The sequence below is a fragment of the Saccostrea cucullata genome, unplaced genomic scaffold (genome assembly GCF_032062105.1).
Source record: "Saccostrea cucullata isolate Sc308-1 unplaced genomic scaffold, CSIRO_AGI_Scuc_v1 ctg133, whole genome shotgun sequence".
Lineage (NCBI taxonomy): Eukaryota > Metazoa > Mollusca > Bivalvia > Ostreida > Ostreidae > Saccostrea > Saccostrea cuccullata.
This window is the reverse complement of record NW_026935574.1, coordinates 138126-157556: the sequence shown is the minus strand read 5'-3', so window position 1 is coordinate 157556 and position 19431 is coordinate 138126. Positions and strand designations below refer to the sequence as shown.

At 35.9% G+C, this 19431-nt stretch overlaps 1 protein-coding gene across 1 annotated transcript in view; it reads right to left on the bottom strand.

Moving 5' to 3' along the window:
* LOC134243308 (uncharacterized) overlaps positions 1-19408 on the bottom strand; it is a 36078-nt gene extending 16670 nt beyond the window's left edge. Inside the window, exons 1-7 of the mRNA XM_062725561.1 lie at positions 18232-19408; positions 17908-18005; positions 9466-9610; positions 2964-3137; positions 2681-2799; positions 1849-2014; positions 696-797 (exon numbers count right to left, since the gene is read on the bottom strand). Of these exons, the coding sequence (XP_062581545.1) occupies positions 696-797; positions 1849-2014; positions 2681-2799; positions 2964-3137; positions 9466-9610; positions 17908-17952 (751 nt within the window). The 5' untranslated portion in view covers positions 17953-18005; positions 18232-19408. The remainder of the gene's footprint in view (positions 1-695; positions 798-1848; positions 2015-2680; positions 2800-2963; positions 3138-9465; positions 9611-17907; positions 18006-18231) is intronic.
* Positions 19409-19431: the final 23 nt, after the last annotated feature.

The following is a 19431-nucleotide window of genomic DNA, read 5'->3' as shown; positions in this document are numbered from 1 at the left end:
TTGGTTTTCCATAGGAAAACATGAACACGACCATTCTTTCTACAATATTGAAGGGTGCCCATCTCTTATCCCCAATTCCTCCTATACTACCGAATAAAATTTAATGATACTTTTACAGATTCTTTATTACATAATGCCTTTGTTACCTCCTATTTTACTTTTTTATCTGACACTTATTTCGGGTCTCCCAGAGCAAAACATTAACTTTGCCGTTTATAATCAAATGAGAGACAGGGGGTATCATTTTGTAAGCTCAATGCTCGCAGTACCTCTATTTTAAATGATGATCTTTGAAGAAATAGCATGGGTAAATAAACATTATCTTAAGAATTCAGAGATATTATTGTAAGCATATTCTCCTTTACCCAAACAATGTTTAAAATTTATATTGCTATCATTTCATGTGATTACTCCATTTTGGTATATAAATATTTCTGTTATTGATGATTGAATACATTTATGATTATTTGTGACACCGGGTTTCGTGTGTTGTTGTCCAGGGAATTCAGGGACAACGCTTACAAGTACATATGTATATAAGTGTGTGTGTGTGTGCATATTCTAATAAAAGTATTAATTAATCTAGAATTCTTAAGAGTAGTCTTGAAATTTTATAACAAATTCTGCTGTTATAATTTACGTTAAGATGAAGATTTTAAGATTTAAGTTCCTTCTAATTATTACTTTCTACTTACTCGTCTCCGTACAAGTCTTTTTGAAGTCTCTTTCGCATACAGCAGGTTTAATTTTTTCATCTTTGTTTTGGGCACACTTTATCGCCTGACATTTGCTTTTGTCTATAAAAAAATGAAACTAATCGCAACTTCTCAAAATCAGGCCTCTCCGAAAATTAGAAATGCTCTAAAACATGCGATTTATACTAAATCAAACTCTGTGCGGAGACAATTAAAATAAAAACAAGATGTTTTTGAAACACTGATGCCCCTGTATGGCAACTTGAGGCAAAGGTTAATGTTTCTCAAATTCGAGTCAAATTCCATGCAATGTCAAGAGAACAAAAATGTTACATACAAAAAGGACATACGGAAAGGACTTGTGTCAAAAGATATACCAGAAAAGCTTAAACATAAACCATCCAAAATTTAAGATTTTTATCAAAGTTAATGTTTTCTAAAAGTTTGTCAACATCCATTTCAATGTAAAAGGGTCACAATTAATGGTACACAAGAAATGACCTTGTCATGGCAAATGTTATGGCAAAAGTTTTTTAAACCCAATGCTGTATGTACAAATTGTTGGTATCCAAAGGAAGTTCTTCTCACAGGAAATATACCCGTGAAATATGAAAGCCCTAGTTTTAATTGTTCAAAAGTTATAGCCAAGGTAAAAGTTAGTGAAACTCTAAAGACAGGGTCAAAATATCAAAAATTTACATACACTGTACTTAAGGGAAAATCTTGATGCGATGTATATACACGTGAAATAGGAAAGCCCTAGCACCAACTTTTCAAAAGTTATGACCAGGGTTAAAGTTGAGTAAATTGTGTAAAAGTGTGTCAGATTCTCAAATTTCCAGGTCAGGGTAAACAACTCAAATATGTTGATACCCAAAGGAAGGTCTTGTCACAAGGAATACACATTTAAAAGCTATAGCCCCACTCAATTAAAGTTACGAGTAACAAGGTAAAAGTATTTGCGGACAAACAAACGGCTAGACAAACGGACGATCAGGGCAAAAACTATATACCCTCGAATCTTCGATAACAGTTTAGAATTTTCTGAATACAATATTTATCATAAGTAATCCATAATTTCTTCTCCAGAGGTCAATTGAATCTCCTAATTCGTGTAAGCATACGTTGTAAACGTCTGCATTACTATACATACATTTTTCTGTCGTTCTTGTTGTCTTGTAGACGTTGTAATGTGAAACACCTCCACAGTCTCGTAGGTACACGTCTTTATTCGTGTCATTGCATTGAAATGTGCAATTTTTAGATGAGCTAGAATCTTCCTTTGGAGGTAAATCATTCAAACAAACACATCTATTGGACTGAAATAAAGAAGTGAAAAAGTTGAAGAACATCGATTAGTCTCGAGAAATTCTATATCCAAACAATACATATCTGCGAACAGTGCATACAACACGGACCCCTGGGACTTCCAGAGGTGGGATTAGGTAAATAGGAGGAGTAAGCATCCCCTGTTAATCCGAAACACCCGCCGTGAGTCAAGTGTTTTGATCAGGAGGTAGTCGAATGCAGTGTGAAAAACTAGATGTACTGTGAGCAGTGAGTTCACTAAATGGTACCCCCGCCTCCCGTATGATTACTGTTAATCACGTTTTATTTGCGTGAACTTTATTTTCGAGTTATTAAGCGAGGCATTCTCGTGAGCATATTACTATTCCTTTGGGCTTTACAGAATAATTAACACAGTTCGTGAAAATTTTGTCTCGTTTGTAAAGAGTTAATGACTATCTCACGAAAATAAGTTGTCACGAAAATTAAGTGATCTACAATATAATCCATGTTTTGCTCTGGGCGACCCAAATAAGTGTCTGATCTAAAATTAAATGTAGGCGCAAAATGACATTATGTAATAAAGTAGGGTCAACCAGATATCAAAAGGGAAAAAAGCGATATGTTCCTCTACTTTATCTTACCAAACATTCGGGTATGCTGTGATAAATTTGAAAAAATGTGAATTCATTATATACCTTCACTGCAAATGCCTCCAACGGGTAACATTTCAACTGACAAAGCCCAATGTTCGGATTGTTCTTCATTACAGAACTACGATTAGTTACGGTTTTTACAGAGCTATCCTCAAAACAGCCTGAAGTAGAAAATAAAATTTTTGATTTTATGCACTTAAGTATTCTTTGTATCATGTTCAAGTTCTCAGGAATGCTTTTTCTTCTCGATTTCAATTCTTCTGTTTCAAATTTTCAACATAACAAGTAAAAAGGACCAACAAGTTCCATTTCTTTTTCAGATTACCAATGATATGGATCCAGTGAGATGGGGCGTAATAAGCTCCTGTCCAGTATTCCTCAGTGCTGGTTGTGACTTCAGGATCGGTTAACATTGAATTCTGTTTTGCGCAGAAATTCTTGGCAACTTTCCATTTCAGTTTCTTAGAAGAAATGCTCTCGAATGCAAACAGTTCTCTACCTTCAAAGATGTTCAAAAGATCATTAATAAGTAAATATTTCCATTTCCAATTGTTTTCCCTATGATAAACACTACAAAAGTAAATCTTGTTTATTCTCCGTGATTCCTATGGCATGTAAATTTCACTATTGAAATAATACTGAAGGGTCAAAGTTCAACCTGCATGTATACGTGTGGTACATGACTGGCGTATAAATACACTGAAGAAAAAATAGATGTTTTGTTTAATTGTTTACTCTGTAAGTATATATGATATACATTTTTACAAACAAAATAAATAATGAATTGTCTCCGGATCAAAAGCAAGTCACCAAGTCCACTACCACCGAGGACTCGCGAGACCGAGATCTCCACTTCCGTAAACATGGTAAACAGCCCATCAGAACCACGTGGAGAAATCGGCATCGCCACATAGATCTATACTCCATCACCCGATACAGACATCGTCCCTCAGTCATTACCATCCAACTTCTAACGCAATTCAACGTCCTCTGTTATTATAGCACACACAGTTCTGTTTCCTGACCATGCTGACCAACTCCCGTTTCATCAACTGCAACATTGCATTCAATATGGCGGCGGAGAAGTGACCTAGAGTCTATACACGTGTTCGTGCTTCCGACGACCTAAATCTAGGTCACATATATGATTAAAGTTAGCATGATTACTTTGATCATAATATAAAATTCTTTTGTTGTTTATTTTATAAATGTTGATATTTGACTGGAGTATAACTAAATAATCATTAAATTCGTTTCGAGTTTGTATGGGAGTATTTTTTATAGTAAAATTTGACGTCATGGGGCGGGGCAATGGAAAATAACATGGAATGCCTCGTGCATTTCAAATCTACTAAATCAGACGGCATTTCGATTTATTTTTAGATTGTTATTTCAAGTAAAAATGGAAATATAAGGAATCACTGTGTAGTTAGGAGGATATGCCAGGGACATCAGCAATAGTGGGAAACATGGGATAATTTTAGCACAACGGGCTTCGCCCGTTATGCAAATTATCCCATGTTTCCCACTATTGTTGATGCCCTGGCATACTCTCCTAACTAGACAGTGATTCCTTAAATAATGTGTCCTTGTTCAGTATATAATTTTTAAATCGATTTTGTGTTTTAACATTTCTGATACGATTTCAGAATGAAATATTTTAAATCGTTTCAGCTCAAAGATTCATTGAAACCATACAAATCAGGGACAAACTATAAAACGGGTCTCGATCAGACCATAAAACTTAAACAAGCTCAGTCTCACTTTTTCACTTTTATCTTAATTAATGATAGATTTTATTTCCTGACATGGTAATTGTATCGTCTATGGAATTAGGGAATTGATGACTTCAAACGAGAAAGTAGATATTCTTCTTTCACCTTGTTTCATCAACTTATTTGTCGACCCCTTGCCCATTTTAGAAATTGTTCAGATGAAGAACATCTTCTTGTGTTTCGAATCAACTGGGAGACATAAACACCATACGCAGGTGATAGGGGTGTACTATTACATATAAGTAAGAGAAGTTGGCGATAGAAAAGTTTTGGCATGACGTTTATTATAATAATTTTCAATAACAATGATGCTCATTGAGCAAGTTGAAAATGTCAGGATTGAAAATTAGTCAAAATTAAAATTATGTTTATTATTTTCTTCAAATGATACAAAGTGTCTAAATTGTCATTATTGCGCTTCTCGGATATTTTATCTCTGAAATAGGTAAATTTGCATCTAGTAAAAGATTCAAAATACACATTGGTTACTTCATCATCAAAAATTAAAGACGAAAAACTTTTTTTTCTGGACATCTTTCGTGAATGGTCAGTTTGAAATCTATCTATGACTTAAGAAAATTGCACTTGTCTGCTACGTATGTTTTTTCTGACTTCAAGCAATAATTGTCAACTGACAACAGAACTACGAAAAATGATGACTTTGGGCTTTCCGTCGTTAACTTCCTTATTTATGTAGTAAATTATCCAGTGTCATGTCTTCTTTAAAACTCACATGCACGATTTTAAAACCGATGCAGACTACTGACAGGAAAAGATTATGTTAGAGGGATGTTTTAACAACTTCGTTTAAAGACAATTCGTGAATTCTATGTATGGACGATAATATACTACTTGCTAACTTTGGTCGTATTTTAATTGATATATTTTATATTAATTTTGGGCTTTTGTTTTCATACAAATATTGACTACGAATTATTTTGTCTACTTGAGCATTCTGTGTGGCTTACAGCGGTGTGACGATCGACAGGGATGTTTTATCCTTATAGGGACCTGATCATGCCCCTGATACTCTTCATAGGGACCTGATCATACCCCTGATACTCCTCATAGGGACCTGATCATACCCCTGATACTCCTCATAGGGACCTGATCATGCCCCTGATACTCCTCATAGGGACCTGGTCATACCCCTGATACTCCTCATAGGGACCTGATCATGCCCCTGATACTCTTCATAGGGACCTGATCATGCCCCTGATACTCCTCATAGGGACCTGATCATACCCCTGATACTCCTCATAGGGACCTGATCATGCCCCTGATACTCCTCATAGGGACCTGATCATGCCCCTGATATTCCTCATAGGGACCTGATCATGCCCCTGATACTCCTCATAGGGACCTGATCATGCCCCTGATACTCCTCATAGGGACATCATACCCCTGATACTCCTCATAGGGACCTGATCATACCCCTGATACTCCTCATAGGGACCTGATCATACCCCTGATACTCCTCATAGGGACCTGATCTTGCCCCTGATACTCCTCATAGGGACCTGATCATGCCCCTGATATTCCTCATAGGGACCTGATCATGCCCCTGATACTCCTCATAGGGACCTGATCATACCCCTGATACTCCTCATAGGGACCTGATCATGCCCCTGATACTCCTCATAGGGACCTGATCATGCCCCTGAAATTTTCAAAGTTTTTATGTCTTTCTTTTTTGCGATCGACCATTGTTCGTTATCTTCCCTTTTTATGCACCGGATCGATAGATCCGAGGCGTATATTGTTTTTGTCCTGTCTGTTTATCTGTTTGTCTGTCTGTCTGTTGTCAACTTTACCTTCGCCATAACTTTTGAACCTTGAGAGGTAGAGACTTGATATTTGGTATGCATACTTCACTAAAAAAGTTCTTTCAAAGACCTTGTGACCTACAAGCTAAAAATAGCTTTTTCGGACTTTTAGCTCACCTGAGCAGAAGGCTCAAGTGAGCTTTTCTGATCATATTTTGTCCGGCGTCCGTCTGTCTGTCTGTCTGTCTGTAAACTTTTCAAATTTTCAACTTCTTCTCAAGAACCGCTGGGCCATTTTCAACCAAACTTGCCACAAAGCATCCTTGTGTAAGGGGGATACAAAGGGCTACGCCCTCATTCAAGGGGAGATAATTGGGAATTAATGAAAATTTGGTGGCATATTTTAAAAATCTTCTTCTCAAGAACCACTGTGTCAGGAAAGATGAAACTTATGGGGAAGCATGCTCATGTAGTGTAGATTCAAATTTGTTCAAATCATGACCCCCGGGGGTAGGGCGGGGCCAAAATGGCCGACCAAAGTTTTACATAGAAATATATAGAAAAATTCTTTAGAAATCTTCTTCTCAAGAATGACAAAGCCATAATTCATCATATTTATATGGAAGCATGCTCAGGTAGTGTAGATTCAAGTTTGTTCAAATCATGACCCCCGGGGGTAGGGCGGGGCCAAAATGGCCGACCAAAGTTTTACATAGAAATATATAGGAAAATTCTTTAAACATCTTCTTCTCAAGAATGACAAAGCCATGATTCCTCATATTTATATGGAAGCATGCTCAGGTATTGTAGATTCAAGTTTATTCAAATCATGACCCCCGGGGGTAGAGCGGGGCCAAAATAGCCGACCAAACTTTTACATAGAAATATATAGGAAATTCCTTTAAAAATCTTCTTCTCAAGAATGACAAAGCCATAATTCATCATATTTATATGGAAGCATGCTCAGGTAGTGTAGATTCAAATTTGTTCAAATCATGACCCCCGGGGGTAGGGCGGGGCCAAACTGGCCGACCTAAGTTATACATAGAAATATATAGAAAAATTCTTTAGAAATCTTCTTCTCAAGAATGACAAAGCCATAATTCATCATATTTATATGGAAGCATGCTCAGGTAGTGTAGATTCAAGTTTATTCAAATCATGACCCCCGGGGGTAGGGCGGGGTCAAAATGGCCAACCAAAGTTTTACATAGAAATATATAGGAAATTCCTTTAAAAATCTTCTTCTCAAGAATGACAAAGCCATAATTCATCATATTTATATGGAAGCATGCTCAGGTAGTGTAGATTCAAGTTTGTTCAAGTCATGACCCCCGGGGGTAGGGCGGGGCCAAAATGGCCGACCAAAGTTTTACATAGAAATATATAGGAAAATTCTTTAAACATCTTCTTCTCAAGAATGTCAAAGCCATAATTCGTCATATTTATATGGAAGCATGCTCAGGTAGTGTAGATTCAAGTTTATTCAAATCATGACCCCCGGGGGTAGAGCGGGGTCAAAATGGCCGACCAAAGTTTTACATAGAAATATATAGGAAAATTCTTTAAAAATCTTCTTCTCAAGAATGACAAAGCCATAATTCATCATATTTATATGGAAGCATGCTCAGGTAGTGTAGATTCAAATTTGTTCAAATCACGACCCCCGGGGGTAGAGCGGGGCCAAAATGGCCGACCAAAGTTTTACATAGAAATATATAGGAAATTCCTTTAAAAATCTTCTTCTCAAGAATGACAAAGCCATAATTCATCATATTTATATGGAAGCATGCTCAGGTAGTGTAGATTCAAATTTGTTCAAATCATGACCCCCGGGGGTAGGGCGGGGCCAAAATGGCCGACCTAAGTTTTACATAGAAATATATAGAAAAATTCTTTAGAAATCTTCTTCTCAAGAATGACAAAGCCATAATTCATCATATTTATACGGAAGCATGCTCAGGTAGTGTAGATTCAAGTTTATTCAAATCATGACCCCCGGGAGTAGGGCGGGGTCAAAATGGCCGACCAAAGTTTTACATAGAAATATATAGGAAATTCCTTTAAAAATCTTCTTCTCAAGAATGACAAAGCCATAATTCATCATATTTATATGGAAGCATGCTCAGGTAGTGTAGATTCAAGTTTGTTCAAATCATGACCCCCGGGGGTAGGGCGGGGCCAAAATGGCCGACCAAAGTTTTACATAGAAATATATAGGAAAATTCTTTAAACATCTTCTTCTCAAGACTGATAAAGCCATAATTCATCATATTTATATGGAAGCATGCTCAGGTAGTGTAGATTCAAGTTTGTTCAAATCATGACCCCCGGGGGAAGGAGGGGGGGGGGGTAAAATGGCCGACCAAAGTTTTACATAGAAATGTATAGGAAAATTCTTTAAACATCTTCTTCTCAAGAATGACAAGGCCATAATTCATCATATTTATATGAAAGTATGCTCAACGTAGTGTAGATTCAAGTTTGTTCAAATCATGACCCCCGGGGGTAGGGCGGGGCCAAAATGGCCGACCAAAGTTTTACATAGAAATATGTAGAAAAATTCTTTAAAAATCTTCTTAATAATCTTCTTAATAAACCAAATTCTACTTTTTCCTAGCCTTAGTGTTCAGGTGAGCGATGTAGCCCATGGGCCTCTTGTTCCATAATTTTCGAACCATAAGAGATGGAGACTTTATATTTTGTATGCAAGTTTCACTAATTAAATTCAAACAAATGACACCAAGGTCAATGATCTTTTGACCTTGACTGGGACCTTTATGCTAAAAATAGCTTTTTTCGAACTTTCGCCATAACTTTTGAACCATAGGAGATAGAGACTTTATATTTGGTATGCATACTTCACAAAAAAAGTTCTTTCAAATGACATTAAGATCAATGACCTTGTGACATTGACTGTGATCTATGTGCTAAAAATAGTTTTTTTGAACTTTGTTGCCGCCGGGCGCATAGTGTTTCACAAACACATCTTGTTTCTTATGAAAACATTCTACACAATATAATATATGTTAACATCGCGAAATATTCTTGAGTTAATAAATTGGTCACATCGAGAAATATCATTGAGTTAATTAAATATTCACATCGAGAAATTTTCGTGAGTTCACAAAGATTGTGATATTCTTACGAGAATGAAAGTACTGTAAATATAATTTATGGACATACTTTGGATATTCTTTTTATATACAGTGACTGCAAAACCAATTCGATTTTTTTAAATGTGGAACTTATCGTAAAGAAATTAAATACTGATATATAAACTTACTACCAATCAATAGATGTAAAACGACAAATGAGACTATAGTTGTCATTTTTCCGTTCCTGGTTGCAATATCCCTGTATCCCTGCAGTTTTCTCTGTTGACTTTGCTGTATCCCTGTATTTTCTCTGTTGTCTAAACTTGAAATATTCTGGATAAATCAAGCAAGTCATAATAAGTACATTATATAAATCGACAAGATCAACACTCACAAATAAAACACTCCTGTGTTAAACATTTAACTATAGAAAAAAACTTCAATACCATTTCCTTCCTGAATGAATACACTCAAAATGATCTTAAAGTTAGTGCAGTAGATTCTCATTCAGCAGTACATTCTCATTATACTTTTCAGAACATTTTTTGCATACATTACATGTACATGTATCATGAACCAGATATGCTTTACAAAAACCAAAGAAAAAATGTAGATATACAAGGGCTGTTCATTAGATAGTGTCCTGAACTCTATGAAATACAACATAGATATCATATGACATTAAATTTGACTTTTTCTCATGACTGAATCTTTAAAGAATTCATATTAGTTTATGTGACCATTTTCATCTCATTTTCATTGTGAGAAGTTGGAAAACAAGGGCTACTCGAGACACTGCATTAAAAATAAATGGTAAAGAATCAGGAAACTAGAATGAAATTAAACGCTTCATTAAAGATGCTGTAAAACTTGGTAAGAAACCCAAAGAAATATTTACTGAAATTTGTGTAATTTACAGCAACCAATGTCTGTTTTACAGACAAATGGGCAGGTGGATTTCAAAGACCAATAATAATATAAAAGTCATCGAAAATGGATACCTTCCTTGGCGACAAAAACTTACAACAACCAATGTAATTTTTGCCAAAATTCAACAAATTATTACTGATGATGTTTGATTATCATTAAGACATATAGAAAATTTGATGGACATCATATTTAGGGGTAGTTCACACTATTTTAAAGAAACATTTGCCTGTAAAAAAAAAAAAGCTTAGTAATCAATGGTCACCCTACGTTTTGAAAATGAGCGAAAACGACAGCGTGTAAGAATATCAAAATAATTACCGTATTTTTATAATATCAGAAATTGTAGTTATCCATGTTTGTCTGAAATTCAAACAGATAATGAAACTTGAATCCATCATCTAAAAATAAAATAAAGTTCAGTTGACAAAAACAGCAAGGATCTGAAAAAAAGCAAAAAATTGCTAGAAGACAAAGACAGTTTTATATGCCATTTTCTTACATATTAATGATCTTGTTGTTCGAATTCTTATTCGGGGAGGCAGTTTAATTTCTGGACGAGTCTAGAATGCAATTCTTTTGCAAAAAAGGTCTGAAAGGTTTTACTGTATGTAAGGAAGGAACCAGAATCAGGAATCCATTACATTAAATTTCTCAAAGGCAGGCTTCAAACTCACACTCCCTGATGAGTAATGGTGTTTTGGGCATAAACAGAAAGTTAATGTTTTCCCACCAACAATATTCGCCATATTTTTCACCCTTTAACTTGGGTAATATTCCAAAACTGGAAAAAAAAAACACCTTCCGGAAAGAAGAAACAAGTCCAGGAAATCATAGGATCTGCCATGTATTAAAGATATACTAGGGGTACATAGAGAGGCATCAAATCTTGCTGTTTTATGTGAGTTGGGTCGTTTTCCTTATATATATATATATATATATATATATATATATATATAAAGCACATTTTACAACAACTCTTAAACTAACATAACTGCCCTAAGTGAAGAAATATTAATATAGAAAGCACAAAGAAATTCACTTTTACATAGATACCCACTTCCGCCCCAGCCCGGGGTTGAACTCTCGACCTTCGGAATCTGTCTCCTAGCAGTGCAGGAACAGCGCGCTAGACCGCTCGGCTATCTAGGCAAGTCAAAAAACTTGCTTTCGATGCCGATGGAATTCTCGCGGCGCTGCCCTACACTACACGGTCATTGAGAATAGAAGTGAGATACAGTTATTTGGACATTAGTTTTAACAGAGGATTGTTACCAATACATGTTGTAATGAAATTAATTATTATTTATAAAGCACATTTTACAACAACTCTTAAACTAACATAACTGCCCTAAGTGAAGAAATATTAATATAGAAAGCACAAAGAAATTTACTTTTACATGGATACCCACTTCCGCCCCAGCCCGGGGTTGAACTCTCGACCTTCGGAATCTGTCTCCTAGCAGTGCAGGATTGTTACCAATACATGTTGTAATGAAATTAATTATTATTTATAAAGCACATTTTACAACAACTCTTAAACTAACATAACTGCCCTAAGTGAATTGTATTGGTAACAATCCTCTGTTAAAACTAATGTCCAAATAACTGTATCTCACTTCTATTCTCAATGACCGTGTAGTGTAGGGCAGCGCCGCGAGAATTCCATCGGCATCGAAAGCAAGTTTTTTGACTTGCCTAGACAGCCGAGCGGTCTAGCGCGCTGTTCCTGCACTGCTAGGAGACAGATTCCGAAGGTCGAGAGTTCAACCCCGGGCTGGGGCGGAAGTGGGTATCCATGTAAAAGTGAATTTCTTTGTGCTTTCTATATATATATATATATATATATATATATATATATATATATATATATATATATATATATATATATATATATATGTAAGACTCCAAAGTCCGATGGTGACGCCGAAGTCCGATGGTCACGCCAAACCCCGATGGTCTGCGCAAAACTCCGATGGCTCGCTGTCTTTACGGACGCCAAAGTCCGATGGTCACGCGAAAGTCCGATGGCTCGTTTCCTATGAGACGCGCGACGCTAAAGTGCGATGGTCTGACACGCCAAAGTCCGATGGTGCGGAGGAACAATCAACGTTTATGACGTCACAATAGTCCGACGTCATGACGTTGTCCTGCATTCAAAATCCATTGATTCAGTATTCGTCTCACATACATTTTTACTGATATTGCTTATTGTTTTCGCCTACCAGAGCTATTAGGGCTAGTCCTTGTAGACTATGCGACTGATAAGGGCCGGTTAGTTCTTGAACACCAATGTGTTTCACCGAGATATTTTATGGTTAGTCCTCGCACACTATTGGACTGATTTGGGTTAGTCCTGCACCCATCCAAGATATCTAGCTTATAGTTTTAACACATTTTTCGACTGATAAGTGTTAGTCTCGCAACTATATCTAAAAGATTAGGGTTAATCTTTGCATTTAATATTTATTTGTATTCTATTTTAAACAAATCGGGCTTGGCATGGCGCGGTATCGCATTTTTGCGTAGCAGTGCTATGACGTCATAAACGTTAATTGTTTTCTGCACCATCGGACTTTGGCGTGTCAAACATCGGGGTTTGGCGCAGACCATCGGACTTTGGCGTGCCCATCGGACTTTGGAGTCCCATCGCACTTTGGAGTCCTACATATATATATATATATATATATATATATATATATATATATATATATATATATATATATATATATATATATATATATATATATATATATATATACTATATCCTTCCTTTCGCTGATGGTAAACTCTTGATATGCTATGTTTTGTCTTGCGGGTTTTGGGAACTTGTTATATTATTGTCATTAGGTGGCTGGGATGATTTTAAGTGTGGTGGTTCATTCTGGACGTTGTTTGTATCATCAGGTGCAGGTTGAGTTTGGTTGTTTGGTGCTTCTTGATCATCACTTCCTGTGGGTTGAGTATTGTCATCTAGCTGATCAGTTGCTTGAATGTTTTCAGAGAGAAGGTGTGCTCTAAGTTTATCTGGGTCTTGGTAGTGTTTCAGGTTAACAGTGTTGACCAGTGATTGATGTGGTTTGATATCCTGCACAACTATTATAATTTTGACCTTGACAAGTAATCTGATAGCGACCTCTTGCTTTGTCATACAGTTTGGCAGAAAGTTCTTTTGGGTATCTGATGTATTGACATGAGAAGATGGTCACCTAGTCTGAAATCTGGAACTTTGGCTGTTCTGATATACCAGGTACTTTTCTTTGTTCTTTTGTTGATGTTAGAGTTCATTTTCCTTTGTTGTTTTATGGTAGATCTTAAGATTTGAGCATACTGTGAACTGTTGCATTAACTGCTTTCCATGTAAACCAATGTTTTCTTTTGGTTGGAGTTCTACATCAAATGGAAGTCTCATTTCATAACCAACCATCATGACGAAAGGGGTATTCTGCTGAGACTGACTTTCTTAAAGACATAATGATTCCTGATATAAAGGTTGGCCACAGTTGTTGATCTTTTTCACATTAAGCACGCAGTGACTTTGGAATTACACTGTTTTGTCTTTCGACCAAGCCATTCGTATTTGGATGATAAGCACAAGCATGGTATTTTAAGATGTCAAATATTTTATATGGAGAATTGATGATTTTAGAATTGAAGTTCCTACCACGATCAGAGAAAAGAGCAGAGAGAGCATCTTAGCTAGCTATTATGTTATTGAAGAGGACTGTAGCTACTTCCTTTGCATTTTTAGTACGGAAAGGGAAAGCTTCTGGACATCTAGTTCCAGCATCAATACAAAGTAATATGTACTCATTTCCTTCTGGGCTCTTATGGAGTGGACCTAAAATGTCAATTTGCCAACATTCAAAACTCTCTTTGGACGGCATGCGATTCAAGGGTGACTCTGTTGGTTTAAAGTTTCTCTTTGCCATTTCACATCAAGTGCGTTACTTGACGTAATCAACAATGTCCTTATGCATGCGTGGACAAAACTATTTCTGTATGATGGAAGCACGTACTTTTTCTATACCAAGGTGATCTCTACCTGCTAGGCTGTCATGATATTGTCTGAGTAGATCAAGGCGCAAAAGCTTTGGTAGAGCAATCTGCGTGATGTAGCGATCTTCCTCAATTTGTCTTCTGCAGTGTAAAAGTTTTATTTATTTGGTATCATGTCATCATACATAAAACAAATAACATGATTTTACATGATCATATGAAAGACAAAATTTGGCGATCCAGATTTCATATAGATTTATACACAAATAAATAATTTTAAAAAGTAACATATTTTTAGAAATACAATTCCAATGTGACTAGATTGATACCAGGATAACCCATTAAAGCTCGAGAGATTATTTCCAATGGGGTCCGATCTTAAATAACATTAAAGAATAAATACGTTCAATACAATGTAATGAATTTTCCATCAGCGTCACTGAAATAAATAGACTAGAATATTATTTGATAAACAATAATGTTTTGACTCTGCTATAATGACATCTTGTTTCTTTTTATCGTCAGGAAGGGTGCTGTTTTCCATGTAATTTACTAATTCGAAATCATCAAAATTATATTTGCATAGTGAAGTTTTATGTTGTTATCAGTTATTGGCTGTAATTCTTCTTGTTGACTTACAGTGACTATGACTGCTGTTTCATCTGGGTCATTAAATACGTTGATTTGAAAACTGGACATATTTTGAATGTATTATTTTCTGTGTATAAGGCACTTATAATACCTATGTAGGTGTGATTGAGTCAGTGCGTCGTTCCATTTCTTTGGGTTTTTCTGCATGTCGATATGGACATCTTCTACAGTTATTTTTACTTGTTTTACCAGCTGTAAGCACTATCTCGAAATCATATTCTTGCAGCTTGAGCGCCCCTTGTTCCAGTGTTCCAGTGTGTTTGGCTGATTTTGTCCATACAAGAGCTGTATGGTCGGTGTAGATGGTAAACTTTGCACCCATAGATAAGGAATTTAAGCTTGAACTCCTTTGAGAACGGCTAGCGGCTCTTTGACCGAGGTGTTGTATTTCTTTTTGTTGCTGGTCAATGATTTTTCCATAATTCGTAATGACTGGACTCGTTCTTTGCCTTCTGGTTAAACTTGACTTAGACAGTACCCAATGGCTCTGTCAGAGGCACCACAAGTAAGGACAATAATTTTTCAGCATCAGGATAGGAAATAATGGGAGCATTTTTAGCATGTTAAAGCATTTTGACAATTTTCAGTCCAGTTGAAGAAAGAGTCCTTTTTAGAGCATTTAAGGGAGTAGCTATATTGGTATGACTGTGAAAAAGTTCCTGCAGTAATTTGATCTCTCTGATTGATCAAAAGTTTAATGAATATCTATATTAAAAAGTTCCCCCAGGAGATGATCCTGAATGGGATTTCTTCAGATCCTTGTGTAGCGATCTATGTGAGTATTTTTGATATCATACTTACCAGCATATATTGTTTCAACATAAGAATGAAAATTACTATTGCTAATTGACAATACGTTTTTGATATATCTAAATCTCGAGTTGAATTCACGGCATGTGTTTTCTTCTTTTCACGCATAAGATTTTGCACAAAGTCTGCTTCATATGAATACAAAATTAGGTCTGCTAATAACGGGGCGCAATTGGTTCCCAGGGAAATTCCAAAAGGTTGATGGAAGAATTGGTCTCCAAAAAAATTTCATAAATTTTGTCAATCTATTCTGGGTTAACAGTACATATGGAATATAATGATTACAAACCACGAAAATTGTAAAAATATATATACAAATACAGGCAAAAGTAAATAGTCGACACCATTTTATTTCATATTTCTTGTGTAGCTCTGGTCTTTATCTTACATAGCAGAGTGCAGAGAGAGGATCAAATGAAGGATGGTAATTGTAGACACAGTAATAATTATTTCTCTTCTATCCGGCCTTTTCAGCGATAAATGAAGCACCACTTGAATTACGTCGCCTTCTCGCCATTTGACTGCTTTGACTGCACGTGAAAATATTATGTGTGGTGTTAATTAATGCTTTTTTTAAATTTCATATTAGCATAAAAGCGTTTTTGACAGTTGCTTTCCTTATCAATAAATAAATGAAACATCAAAATGTTGTTTTATGCATTTTTTCACATTTAAGAGCTACTTCATTTGTCGTTAATAGGGCTTTTTAAATGGCGGTAGCATCCTTTTAATGACGAATAAGTTGTAGAAGAATCATCTCTTTTCTGATTTCTCGCACCTCGGGAGATAGCTCCGCGAAATAAAGTTGTAAAAGGTAGGCAGAGTGTCGGTAAATTCCCACTTTTCAATATGACCTCCGCTCTGACTCTCCCCTGCACAAGTCACAATGTAAAAGCAGGAGTTACAGTCAGAGGAATCTCGGATTATTAGGTCCTCTGCTCATGTCACATCTATCAGGCCTATTTGCCCATGTTTTATTACTACGCAAAATGACGAACTATTTGCGGGGGACCCGAGGTCCTAGTTGTGCGTACGTTTTATCCTTCTGCTGAGTCAATCGGCTCGATTGTACCCGAGCCGTGTAAGTGACGAAAGTATGACATCAAATAAAAATTCCTGTAACAGTTGACTTAGGACGCAAACAATAGTTTTGTTGCATGGAGATTGCATTGAATTGCTGTTTGTAATGTGTTCAAGTAATTTAAGTTGTTGCTATGTTTAAGCCAACATGCTGCTATGCACTGCAAAAGATTATTGGAAATTAGGATTTTTTCATGTGGACTGATTAAAATTTCTTGGAACAATGTGCAGATTTTAACCTCCGCTTGTACACGTTGTCTATGGAGCTCGCTACGCGAGCAGCGCTTCGCACCTCGCTCACTATGTAGCATTATGTATATATTTTTTTTTCATACTTTTAATTCATAAAAGTGTTAAATCCAATGTAGAGGTTGATCATTTTGAAAATGAATATAGAAATACATTTTGAAGTTAATACCCTTGGTATGATTTACGGTGTAACGGTTGAGGCGAACACAGTCCTATACACCTGTCAAACTGCACGAGATAGTCTAGACGCACATTACTCAATTTGTTTGCGCACACCGCTGCAGTTATGACACTATATCTTTTAAAAAATAATGATTTATTGCTTAAATAACGCCCTGCGAGCGTTATAGAATTTGATCAGTTGACCGACTTCATATCATATCCCAATGAAATTCTAAAAATGATATCTTATTTCTAATAAATGAAAACGTTGTAGAGTAAATGAAAATATTTTTTGTTCTTTTTAAGCTTTGTGAAAATAAAATAAGGAAACGTATCGTGATAAAGAACAATTATTCATGGTAGATTGTATGTTTTAAAATAAATTACACGTTAGTCTAGTCGTACGGACCGAAAGGGAGTGCCCCCCCCAATGTATAGATTACTATTGAATACACAGCTACTTTATGCTTGTGACCCGTCAATGATAACAAATGATAAACTTTATTTTTTAATAATAATGTTAGCGTTGAACAATACTCTTCATATCTATTTGGAATAGATCAAGAAAAAATGCACTCTTATTGTCAAGTAGCATTTGTAGGCAACTTGTCCAATGAACAAGTGGATATTTTGGTATATAATATTCATTGTTTAGTCCTGAAATTATTCCTATATCATAATATATATTGTTTTACATTTACTTTATGACCCAAGGGATTTAAAAATTTACAATCATGTTTACGACAGTTTACCTGTTGGCTGTCTTCTTCTTTGTGTGGCTCTGTATGTCCTGCCATTCTTTTTCATGTCTTTGACATTCCTGATACAGTAGGAGCAAGAATATTGGACTCTGAGTGAAAACATCACACATTCATAAATTCGTATGAATTTTAATAGAAATAGGCAATTGTTTTGAAAATGTATTCAGCTTCTTTGTTATTGACCATTAAACTATATTCATGTTCTGTAGCCTTAGTATATATTTATATGGAAAATGAGAGCAACAGTTTTCGATATTGACAGCTCACAGCTTCCTCCTGGTATCCCAAGAAAGATCATAATTACTACATGTATACCTTTCTGTAATTTCCAGCCACGCTCTCTGTTTAGAATGAATGGTGAGAGACAGGCAGAATTTCTCTCGAATAATGGCCCTTCGCTCGGTCAGCAGATCCACCAATAGATTAATACTGTCCTCTATACCACGATTATTCTACGTTCCTTTGCTTTGTTTCGAATTTACCTCCATCTGTTCCTAACGCTTGAATCGTAAGTGCTGTGTCTACGACATGTTTTGTGAAAAGCTCGTATACGGTATACGTTAGATAAAGGTAATACTACGTTTACGATTATCTGCAGATCTGTAGCATTATGGTTTTATATATTTGTCTTTAACCATAACGCTACAGATCCCGTAATGCAAAAAGGTGCAATTTACGGAGCAATATTTTTTGCGCACTTTTTGGGAGAATATCTCCAATTTCCAGCATCGGTTAATTAAATACCTTTCTCTCTCTAATTCTAGGCACATTATTAAACTAATATATATTTTTTATCCATCTCCCAAACCTTTATAATCGTCTCTACAAGTGATAAACTCGCTTGATTAAAATTATTTGTTAGATTGCTGAAAATTCACTTCAAGTGCTATACCAATATATAAATCCATAACGTTACAGATCTGCAGCTAGTTTACGATTTGCGAATAGTAAGTGAAACGGTCGCAAGGCGCCACGTTGCTTACCAGCATGGCTATGACCCTTCTCTTCGTCATCACCTATCAAATACTTTTTTCTACCTTTTTTTTCTTTCTACCATCGGCTGATACATGTCTAAGAGAGGAACGAACGACATGAACTCTGCATGGGAGATTGTATATTCTTTTAGAATATTTTGAGAACTTTCTATTATCCAACCCGAAGAGGTAAAAATTTTTACACTACCTGAAGATTCTTCCATATTAATTTTTTGATTTGCAATTTCTGGGGAAAAGGTTTTTAAAGACTTCTCCTTTATATGACTATATTAAACTTTGACCCAAAATTCTGTCCCGGCCAATCCCTCCCCCCTTTTCAATTACATCCGGCGCCTATGAATTTAAAGCGTTCATCTTTCATTTGTTTAATATAAATAGGGAGTCTTCGATTTTTTTACGCACATTTATGTAGGATATAATAAATAACGATAAGGCACCAATTATTCTGCAGTCAGAAGAGATATATTAATACTTCCGAAGCGTTAATAAGCGCTTCATTAAACGTAATTCAAATCACAAA